At 43.8% G+C, this 12175-nt stretch overlaps 1 protein-coding gene across 1 annotated transcript in view; it reads right to left on the bottom strand.

The window, feature by feature from the left end:
* Window positions 1-3920: 3920 nt before the first annotated feature.
* The window catches only part of LOC115405205 (cadherin-6-like), a 109166-nt gene continuing 100911 nt past the window's right edge, over window positions 3921-12175 (bottom strand). The window contains exon 12 of the mRNA XM_030114709.1: window positions 3921-7172. Coding sequence (XP_029970569.1) covers window positions 6631-7172 — 542 coding nt within the window. The 3' untranslated portion in view covers window positions 3921-6630. The remainder of the gene's footprint in view (window positions 7173-12175) is intronic.

Raw genomic sequence — 12175 nt, 5'->3', positions numbered from 1 at the left:
TACCCGGAGTGGTGTTCTCCTGTTGTAGCTCATCACCTTCATGGTTTGACATGTTGTGAGATGTTTTCTTTTTCAAACCTTGGTTACATCTTTGACCTCTGGCACCACCAAAGCAGAACTGCCACTCACTGGATATTTTCTTCTCCTCCTCACAAATCTGTAAACCTTGGAGGTGGTTGTGTGTAAAAATCCCAGTAGATCAGCAGGTTGTGAAAAACTCAGCCCGTCTTTCTTCCTCATTCACATTCGGTTTGAGCATCAGTATCGTCTTGACCATGTCTGTATGCTTGAACACGCTGAGCTGCTGCCACGTGATCGGCCGAGCAGCTATTTCTGTTAATGAGTAGTTGAACAGATGCACCCAGTGCAATGTCGAATCTGTGCTACTGTGTCTTTCAGAAAGTTGGCGGCCAGTCGAAAAAGAGACACGCGGAGCCTGGAAGTTTCTCACAATGGAAGCCTTGATGCATATGCCAAATCTTTTTGGCCAGCAAAATCTCCAACCGTTAACTCTACGAGGAAACTGGGAGTTGGACCGCCACCAAGGAAATCACACACAGACGTCTTAGATGGCTGGGACATGCGCTGGGAATGAGGCAAGATCTGCTCACAGAAATCGCCTTTTGAAAACCTGGAAGTCCCCAAAACCACCTGGTGCAGGATGGAGACACAGGAACTGGAACATACGGAGCAGACATGTTGGGGGAGGTGGAACACGCCGCCAAGCACTGAAAGCAATGGACACAGCTCACTGAAGCCGAGTGTCGTGGAGGGGATGAAGAGGAGCAGTTGGAAGATAAAAGACCTTAAGGGGTGTGATGGGCTACAAAAGACGTTACTAACTAGTTCCGACAAAAATGGTGGAGTTACACTCACTCCTCATTCCCAACACTGCATTTAAAGAGCACAAAAAGATGCCAAAATCTTGATTTAAGCTTCTATTTCTCTGTTTGGGCTACTACCGTTTGTCTTTAGTTGAAATTCTCAAACCTTGTGGTAGCCAGACTTCCAGCTAAAACAAAGAAGAGAGATCACATACCTTCTGCCCTGCTTGCTTGTATCTTTCTGCGTTTATTTTACAGTCCTCCTGCTGGTTTATAAAGCTTTGAACCATCTCGCTCTTCCTTACATCAGAGAGTTCTTGTCGCTTTATGTCCCAGCTGGATGGCTTAGGTCCTCCACTGTGTTTCATTTCAATGTTCTTCATGTATTTCATAAAAAAAACAGCAGGCTCTGCCTCCGGATATCACAATGGCAAACTCCGCTGACATCTTGAAAAAGAAAAGTGAGACCTCTCTCACTGGCTCAGCTTTGAACTCCGAATGATCCCGCTGTTTAAGGCCCCGTTTACACAACAATGAAAACAAGTAGAAACGGTCATATTTAAACACATTTGGGCAATTTGGTTACACAAAAGCAAAGCTATAAGTCACTCATTAACACTGTGAAGGTCTTGCTAGCTGCTGAAGCTAACTATTACTGCAGCTAAACAGATCTCCAAATAACTCCTGGAGGCTGTTATGAAGTTTGGTTTAATCTGTGAAACTGAAAACTGTCAATGAGAATGATGTAAACATATGAGTAGCATGATAGCATTGCTAACAATGTTACAGTGTTAGCATTAGCATGTTGGTGCTGTAGTATCATGTGTGTGTATCATGTGTGTACAACCTTGTGTTTTCTCTAAGATTCTGATTAGTCTTGTTACACTGCCACCTGTTGTTTTAGTGTGATAATGGACGCTCTTAACAAGGTTTTAATCTAGATTTGTCTAAATGAAGACTTTTTTTAAACATGGAGGGGGAAAATATCAGTGTTTGTAAAAACCCAGCAATGTGTAAACCTCAGTCAGCATTTCTTAGTTTTATGACACTCATTGTTTTCTGAAATTGAAGTTTGATCAACTTATATCAATTTATCCCGTTTATTTGTAGATGTCTCGAGCTCATTTCAAAAAGACAAAATATTCCCTCAGTCATTTCATATGTCCAGAATGATTCTCTCATTTGCTTGCAGGTTTCTTAACACTTTCAATGAGAGCCTTTTGATGCAGAGTTTTGCATATTATAATGTTATAACGTCAGAAAAAACATGTACTGGTATTCTGGCTTCTCGTGACTTTAGTTTTAATGACTTCTAAGTATTTTTTGTGTAGCAGCTCAAAGTTAAAATTTGTAAGTGATCATCTGCTTTGTGGGTTGCTTTTTTCCCCGTTTTCTCTGAATTTTAGATTTATTGCTGTGAAACTGATAACTTTCTCCACAAATCTTTGTATGAGCAAGCTCTTTAGCAGGCCTTATTATCAACATATAACATGTATCCTGGCATTTACGTCTACCGACTGATGGAAGTGAAGAAAAACGTCTGATATCTTGTATGCTAATTTAGCAAAAAAAAAAAAGCTGCTTGCTTGACCACTTTAACAGATTGTGCCACAGGCTCGTTTACAGGAGGATTAATGTGTGTGTGGGAGTTCAAGAATGGCAACAAGAGGAGGAAGCCACTCTGGAGGTTATGAGAGGGAGATGCAATTTGTCTGAAACATTACAGCTCAACGTTCACATCACAAATAAGCAGTTTGGGATCGTAGGAGAAAAAAGAGAGAAGCGGAAGAGGCCCCTAGATACACCCCTGTGGAGCTCCTACGTATATCAATCTTTTATTATTAAAAAGTTAACATATTCAATAAGTTTTTCATAATTCTTGCTGATTGGTGAGATTTGTTAGGGATTTTTTTTTTAAATATAATCTCACACATCCACTTAAAGCTTAGCCTTGAGATGCAATTACTTATTATAGAACTAGTAATAATTATTTATAAAGCACTTTTCAGTTAGTCACTTTACAATAAAAATTTTTTATTAAAGGTGGAGCGTGAAATTTTTGTTTCCTGCTGCAATATTTTCCAAAATGAGTTAAAAATGTTCCCAACACTTTCTCAAATTTGTAACACCAGGTATCATTTCTATATTTTTTTTCCACCTTTGATTATCACAAACCATCTGTTCCTCCCAGTAAGATCACCTGATTGAGGCTTTCACTCTAAAAATAGAGATGATTTGTAAAAGTGACACAATGTTCAGTTTCAAGCACATTGTATTGTCGGACAGTGGGACTTAAGTGGGAAATGTGTCCTTTTTGTTCAGCTTTACAATGTCCAACACTTTTTTAAAACTATATCATCTGCAAAGAAAGTGTTAATTTGAACTGACGGTCAAACACATTTTAGTTCAGAGGCCACATTCCAATTTCATCAAAAACAAAAGGAAGTTAAAAACAAATCTTGGGTTAGATTATTTCATGGAGGGATCTATAAAGGGGGGGAAACATGAAATCCAATAGAGACACCACTTTCACTGTAAAAGTTTATTTTGATAAAATTAAACAACTTGATAATACACCATCATATTACGGACGGTAGACTGTCCACAGCGAGTTTCACACCTCCAAAATGACATTAAAAACAGTGAAGCTGGACGGCATTTTTTGACTTTTTTCCTTTTTGTTTGTTTTTTTTTCCTTTCAAGAATAGTGCCGCCGTATCCTATAAATATTTGGTACAAAAAAAGAATGAAATACATCATAAAGAAAAATATGTGGACGGTTTTTCTTTTGAAGCCTTCAGATTCAGAGCAAAGCACAGTCACAAAACACAAGTGGAACAAACTGCTGCTTTTACTGAAACTGCCGAAATACACGATTACAAACTCCTGATATCAAATCAGAACAACAGATTTAAAAAAAAAAATTAAAAAAAAGGAACCGAGAAACAAATGTTAATCCATGAGTTTCTTTACTCTTTCCAATGTTGTGAGTTTGACCTTTTGCTTCAGAAATCAGTGTGACATCCAGTGTTGGTTAATTACAACATTTAACAGCAAAACCTCTCCAAAACGGGGAAAAAAAGAGAGTGGGCTGGATTAAATCAAGCAAATAAATCACTGGAGGAGGCTTGAAGTTTCTTTTTTTTTTTTTTTTCTAATATCGTTTCATACAAAGCAGCGAGTGACAACTGTGCCAGAATCCTCGGGGTAAAAAACTTCTGGAAGCTATCGTGAAACTATGTGAGTATATGGGAGGAAACAGATAATAATAAGAAACTGAAAGTCAAGGAAAGACATTCAAGTTGTGGTGCTGGCTGTGAAGTAAGGCTGTCACTTTCCTCCAGAAACATGAAACCTCGACGTACAAGGAGGGAACCTTGTCCGTTAGCGTTTGGATTCGTCCCGAATGAGTCTCCCTGGAAAGAAAGATACAAACCCGAGAACGAATACAGAAACGTTTGTTTTCCCGAAGAAGAAAGTCAGCTCTGGTTCTTGTTTTTCATGCAAAACTCATGAAAAAATGGACTGATGAAGGTAGCATGTAGCTTTTCTGAACTGACCACACCCACCTGACGTGATCCATCAGAATCATCAAAAAAAAAAAAGAAAACTTAACTAATTCCTCTAAAATTGTGGGTTTGCACGGGTGGTATAACTAACCAGTGTTTAATTACGTTGAGTAATTCATCGTGGATTGTCCAAGCTGTTTACGTGAGAAATGTTTCACTAAACTGTGACCTCTAGTGGTCAAAGTGAGTACAATGTCAGTAGGAAATATTCACTTTTCAGACATTCTGACCTCTCTTCCTGCTGCTTTCTTTTTTTCTGTTGCATTTTAAAAATCATTTTCATTGATTAAAAGCAACATTTCACTTAAGTTGCAGGATTCAGTTGTCAGACAGCGCCATCTGCTGGTTCTGGATGGTATGTGCAGGGAAATTTTTAGAAGTTGCTTCCAATACCAGCCAAACAAAATACAGACTAAATGATGAATTGCTAATGAAACGAATGAAGAGGTGTGATCACATGTCGGCTTTAACTTTGTGTGTTTGGTAGCATTATTTGTATTAAAAGATGGATTTGAGGCCATTTGGGAAAAGCTTTGTGGTACAAACCACCAGTTTTTGTTTTTATAAATCAGAGGAAGTTTATTCACTTAAAATCCATTATTCAAATTCTTTGATTAGCATGTTATAAATAAAGGACAATGACTTATGAAGGAAAATAGCACCATCAACAATAACAAAACCCAACAAAGACTGAAGCGATCATCAATTGAAATTTAGCCGCTTTTATTTGTTAGCATTGTTGCAAATGGCTGTAATGTTTAATCTACCAAGTCAGCTTTGAAGGAAGTGTCTCACAGCACAGGTCTGGATCGGCTGCCGCAGACTAATCTCCACAGAAATCACAGGTTGTTTCCTTTATTGGTTCCAAATACATTGTCACATAATTGCTTGACGTAGCATTTTTAACAGCTTGAACAGGTCGAGGTGTGTTTGATTAGTGGGGAGTGGTAGTTTAAATCGTGCTCGGGATGTCTGAGAAGTGACAGCCTGACCGCATCGGCAAAACACCAAAAGAAACACTATTCAATAACAGCATAACGACTGAGTGAAGTCCAGTTTGGGCAAAGAGAAATAAGTTCTCCTGTGAAATGTATAGATGTAGAGGCTTCCAGTTGAAGCAGATCTGACACAATATCAAGGAATGATCCATTGAACGTGGATTTTCTCTTTGTGAGCAGCACAGAAACCCAAAACAAACAATAACAAAGATTCCCAAAAAACAAACAAACCCTTAAATGAAAAGAAATCAGTGCATTCAGTCACACAAGCTGTCATCTTTTTACTCTGTGTCCCGAAGAAGGCGATTATCAAGCGAGGATCCTTCAGAACAACTTCCTCTGGAATGGTCATTTTATACAAGACAGCAAAAAAACAAAACAAAAAACAAACAAAACAAACAAAACAAAACAAAAATAGACAAAAAGCAATCATAGAAGAGTCGTTCGCCCCCTCCAGTGTCAGCCGGCCGACAGGCGTCCACAGTTCAGCTCGAAGGGCAGCAGAAGGGCACTTAGTCGAAGAAGGAAAAGAACAAAGATGTTGTCTTTGCACGCACTCCACGCACACGTCTGCAGCGGCGGGTCCGTCAGTCTGCTCCCGTCCCAGAGCCACTGCGCCGGCGTTCTGTAGACCGACCCGGCTCCAAACGCTCCGCTGGGTTTGGCTTCCAGATGGCACATGTAAAGCCACGAGAAACACTCTGCTGAATAGTTATTTGGTAACCCGCGAGAGATTAAAGCAAAGCCAAAGAAGGTATTAAAAGTCCAATTCTCCATAAAAATACAGTCCAATTTTGATTCTGAGCTCCAGTCAGGCCTGAAATGAGTGGTTGAGGAGGTTCACGCTGGTGGAACCGAAGATCTTTGGGCTCCACCGTTGTGCTGGTTGATTTACATTTCTACATCCACGAGTTCCCGTTCCAAAAAATAGAATATTTCGGTCTTTTTCTTCCCCCCGCTAAACGGACTCGGTAAGCTCCATTTGTGGATCAGTGTGCAGCGAAGGCAGGCCGAAGGTCAGCTGGAGATCTTTAAAATCCGGTTCGTCGTGTGTGTGTGTGTGTGTGTGTGTGTGTGTGTGTGTTTTGTCGAGTTCTCGCGGTTTCTTAAAGCTCATCGGCAACATTCAGAGTCTGTACGATGACGCTCGCAGTGGGATGCCGCCGTCCCGGGTCCCGCATCGGTCAAGATGTTGCCTGAACCCGCGGTTGACGTGGAAGCGCGCCCGCCGTGTCTCTGTTAGGAGAAGTCGCTGTCCTCGGCGCCGTACAGGTCGGCCAGCTTCCTGAAGCGCGGCCCCCAGTCACTCAGGTAGTGGTAGTCCTGCTCGGCCTCGGACGACGCCGAGCCCAGCGAGCTGAGCGACTCGGCCACCGAGCCGGCGCCCTCGTAGGCGTACGTGGCCAGGGAGTCGTAGGGCGGCGCCGTGGGGTTGCAGTCGTTCTCCAGCACCCGCTGGTTGATGAACTCGCGCACGTCGCCGTTGTCGCGCGAGGCCATGGCCACCGGGGGCATGATGAGGCCGGAGGGGGCGGCGTGGCGGTGCGGCGGGTACAGCAGGGTGTCGGTGGGGATGATGTCCCGCCTCTGCTTGGCGGACTCCTCCAAGGCGGCGGCGGCGTCCGGGTGACGCAGCGCGCCGATGTCGAAGGCCTGGGTGTCCTCCTCGCCGCCGCCCTCGTCGTTGTAGCTCACCACGTTGTCCCGGACGTCCTCCTTGGAGATGATGAGGGGCTCCTGCTTCCTCTGGCGTTTCAACGCCGTGAACAGAACCACGATCACTGCAGAGCGAGAGAGAGAGAGAGAGAGAGAGAGAGAGAGAGAGAGAGAGAGAGAGAGAGAGAGAGAGAGAGAGAGATCCCATTAGACACACACACCACATTCCACCCCTTCTGATTTTTACTGGTGGTGATTGATGATGTTCTTTTCTATCGGTTCATATTAAAACATGAGCGGCGCTCTGCGGCGCCTTCTCGAATTGAGCTGCACTCACACACCTCACACACTCTCACTCATGTCATTTCTATCATTTCCACTCACAGATCCTCTCCTGAAACCCAGTGGAGTAGCTCTGCGAAGCCCACCTCCGTTTAAAAACCTCCGGATTAGACGGAGGGGGTGTTGCTGCTCATTGGCAAAGCTGTCGACACTCTTGGTCTCCGTTTGATTCGGAGCAGTGTGGAGTTTGTTCGCTTTGTGTTTTCCCCGATCTGTCCGCGGCGTGCTCCGCCCTTCGCCCACTGTCTGCCGCTGGCACTGCAGACGGACGCCGGGTTCGATATCTTGCTGGTCGCTGATGTGCCCAGAATGTGCTGCTGCGTTTAAAGCATGTTGAAATGATCATGTTTACTCGAACCGTCTGAACGATGAAAGCAGTCTGAACCCACTCGATGCATCTCACTGCAACTGGTAGCAGAATACCTGCCAGCATATATTACAATATTATACACCGGATCCAACACGACGGCGATGCAAAAACCTGCCAACACATGCAGCCCCACTTATATTCTATATGTATTTTGAAATGTATGGTGTGGAGCTAAAGAGTTAAAGGATTAAAAAGATTACTAATTGAGTGATCGCCGCAGTTAGCACAATGCTAAACCCTGTGAAGAAGTGGTGTCAAACATAAGCCCCATGTGCCAAAACGGGGTCGTAACAAGGCTCCAATCCAGCCCGCCAAACCACTCAGCAAATTGTAAAAATTTCAAGGAAAATATTGATTTTTTTTTTTTTTTTTTTTAAACAAACGTACTCAATGCCACGCTCAGGAAGAAAAAAATGCAACAGTTATAGGAGAGGTTGTATTAGAAATGAGTGTGACACCCCTGACATAATGTATCCTTCTGTTTAACACGCCAAACTGCCATTCTAACCTTCTGAATATATTCGCTTTGTGTTAGCGATCAATTGAAAGCTTTGCCGGTTTGGTTGGAGTCTGCATGTGACTTTCTCTCATTTCTATTAGTTTCTTTATTACTTTAATTTCCTCTGCTTTGCTATTATTCTCCTTTGAGCTTCATTTTTGTCAACGTAACGCTCCGTTCTTGACCTCTGAACGGCTCTCTCCTCTCTTATTCCGGCAGCGGGAGCTAAATGTGACGAGCCTTGATCGCCGTGACTGACTCAGCTCGGTCACGTCGCCACACGCGGACCGGATTATGTGAATACGGTGTTTGAAGTGGCAGCTCCGGCCTCGTCGGGTCAGCCAATCGGAGCGCGGCCAGCGAGGATGACTAACAGTGTCGATTTACAGCCCACAGGTGGATGCTGGGGCGGAGGCGGGGCTTTGGGGAAACTTCTGGAGAGCGCACAGGGGACGGTTTAAGTACATCAAAACGGAGGAGGCAGCTTTAACCGGGCCGTGATGAAGCATCATGAACGAGAGAAAACACAGACCGGAGCGGACGGCAGCCTTCGATTTCTGTTCCGAGACGACGGCCCGGCCATAAACACCATGCGGAACATCTGATTGGCCGAGCTCATGCCCGTGCAGGCCGCTCTGAATTTAAATGAAGAGCGAGCGCAGAGAGCAGAGGCGGAGCGAAGGTCAGGGAGCCCGACCAGCCGATAATACCTCCAACAGAAGCGGCGCAAACACGAGCACGGAGTGTCTGGAGAGCGCGGGCGGCGACGTGACTGAGGGAGCATCAGATAGACGAGATGAGGGGGGAACGGAGGAAAAAAAAACCGATCCGGACGAATGGAGAGGTCAGTGTACAAACAGAGGCGAGCGCCGTCCCCGTCGTGAGGCCGGGATGGAAACATTCACATGCAGACCCAGATCACTGCAACGCCGCCGCCTTGAGGCTGCGCTCTGATTAACATATTAAATACAACTCCGTACAATGCGATTCCTCCTCGACGGAGGATTGGTTCCAGCTCTTCTTATTTTCTCCCCGCTGTTGAAGACGTGTTGAATCTACATGTGTTTTCACACTTTTCCTCCTGGAGGCGGCGCCTCGGTGCGATTACATGAAAAGGTTTGTGAGAGTGTGATGAACTCCAGACGGAAGCAGGGACTGATCCACAATCAGAAGAAACGACGGGAACACTTTACTTGAAGCACCCCTGTATAACACATCATAAGTACATTATAGCACTGTATAACTACAGTTATAAACACTCATAAATTATCACAATGCTTTATAACATCAGGACCTGACCCTAACCCTAGCCCACATCCTATGCTGTATAGTAGCTTATAAACAGGGGTGCACATAAGCGGTGCGCTGGTGCGCATGCGCTACCAAATAAAAAAAATTTGTACCTGATGAAACATTGTAACGCTCATTTGCGTACTGAGATTTGGGGATAGCAGGGTGCGCATCTGTGTGTCGGATAGGCCAGTGTTCACCCGTACCGTCGGACCGGGCGGGGGGGGCGCTCACTCAGAGCTTTCTTTTCAGGTGTACTGTTCTGCTGTTGTGAGTAAAATGACGCACATAACACTTGGGACTGCTCTGTTTAGTCCAGCGCTGGGGGTACGGCAGCCGCACAGGGACAAGAAGCTCGCCGCGCTTCCAATGAAGCCCTCTGGCGCCCCCCAGGGGAGGCGCGCCTCACACTTTGAAAACCGCTGGTGATAATAAGCAGATACTGTACGAGCACTTTCATTTTTCAGAACTTTAAACACCGTCGTATTTTGTGAAAGTTACAAGGTTTCAGACATTCTGTTGCTGCTTCTCTTCATTTTCAGTTGAAATTAAAGCAGGCTATATAACAATGTCAACGCATCCCTCTATTTTGTTCTTCCTGTAGGTCAACGTGGGAAAAAAAAAGTATTTAAAAATGTGAGGACCAAGCAACAACCCAAGGTTCTCCCCTGAGAACAAGACAAAAAATATGATGTGCACCCCTGGTTATAAAGCACTGTGATCATTTATGAGTGTTTATAACTACTTATAATGTGTTGTACTGGGTGCTTCAAGTAAAGTGTTACCAAAACGACTTGAGGCAAATATACGTTAGCGTTGTCAAACGTCATTGATGTCAGTGATGATAAAAGTTTGGGAAATTTTTCAGATTTTCTGAACTATAAAGCTCCATCTTTGAATTGCTTCATGCACTTGTGTCGCTGCCTCTTGATACTTTTTAAGACCCTGCAGATTCATTTCTGCTGTGACGAACAAGTTTTTCGCAAACAAAAGAGTTGTCAGCAGCCAGAACGTGACGACTGGAGTGTGATTAAGACACGTCTGATTAAAGCAACGTCGCCGCAAATTAGATGAAGACGATAATTCCTCACAGAGACAATGAAGAAGTGTGGAGGTTGTTGATGGCTGGTTGTCCTCATCTCTATGCATGCATGTAAGTGTGGACACTGCATTAGAGCACTGTCTCCCTCCTCTGTGTGTGTGTGCCTCCATACATTTCTGTGTGTGTGTGTATTTGTGTGTGTGTCCACTAAGTCTGCAATGACTGCACTTTCAGAGGCATAAATATGTATTCATTTTGCGAGCGGCCCAGTGGACTGTGACCGCTGCATGAATAAGAGGATAAGTGGGGATGTGGTGGCAGATGAGATGCATTCATTTCCATAGCAGGTCCGCCGCCTCAGACGAGCGGCAGCAGCAGCAGACGGAGGCTCTGAACCAACATTGTTTCCATTAAAGCGATTGAGAAAGCACAATGACTGCATGTGTTTACGATATTGGACAAATGGAAGCTCCTGCAGCAGGCCAACAGCAGCCCAGATAAGCACCACCGGTTCATCTTACACTTTTGAATAATTGCCCGATTTCTAGTTACGTCTCTTAAAAGGAGACTGATTATGCTTACTGGTTATTATGCACTCCGGAGCTTGGACTTTTTCTTTTCTTTTTTTTTTTTTTTTTACCCCGCCTCAAAGGAGTTTCTTTCAAATGCATTCGCCTCATTATTTTACAACCCCGTTCCAAATCAGCGGGGACATTATGTAAAGTGTAACAAACAAACTGAAGGCAATGATGTGCAAATCATTTAAACTCTGGATTTATAATTGACTAATTGAATATAGATTTATTGTAAACTACACAGCCTGTGGAACTTCTGCCGAACTCGGCTGTCAGTAACAAAACTGGAGAGAAAAACATTTTAGAGAGTCAGTAGAGATGAGGACGGGTTCGCTGCTGCCGTTCGTATCCAGGCCCCGTTCACACAGTTCACACAGTTCACACAGTTCACACAGTTCACACAGTTCACACAGCAGTGGTTTCAAGACGATGTCCGTTTACATCTGAATCGGGATTCTCATTGATCCTCATTTGTGATGATTCTGAATCAGTCCCAAAATTGGCAAATTTCTAAGTATCAATATTTAAGCCACGTCTGCTCTCACCACTTTGATCTTCGATCGAAAGAGTTTACACTGCCACCTCCAGTTTCAGGTCATCATTGCACTAAATTCTTTGTTTACAAGTCTGAAAATCATGCGTGAGGTCCTCCAGACAGTCCCCAAGCCCCGCCCACTGAAAATCGAAAGGCGAGTGAGTTAAATGTATTTTCATACTAAAATCTGCGACGTTCTCAAATAATTATTTCGATCTACTAATAATTGGGCATTTATGTTTACTTTTGTGAACAGAATCTGAGCAGTTAAACATTTATTTTTAGTCATTGATAAATGAGAGTTCATGTTTTCCTTTTGTTGTAAGAAATCTCAGACGTTCACATTTTTAATTTGTTGAAGTTGCTGGTCGAGCCTCTGAAGCCACAGAAGCTTGAAAATGGTTCCTCTTTGTCAAAACACTGCCTCTCTGTGTTTACGCTTTCAGAATCACTTCATTAACCTTGTAAAGCTGCA

This window comes from Salarias fasciatus, chromosome 18, assembly GCF_902148845.1.
Source record: "Salarias fasciatus chromosome 18, fSalaFa1.1, whole genome shotgun sequence".
NCBI classification, from domain to species: domain Eukaryota; kingdom Metazoa; phylum Chordata; class Actinopteri; order Blenniiformes; family Blenniidae; genus Salarias; species Salarias fasciatus.
Note: the sequence above shows the minus strand (reverse complement) of the source record. Positions and strands in the feature narration are given on the sequence as shown.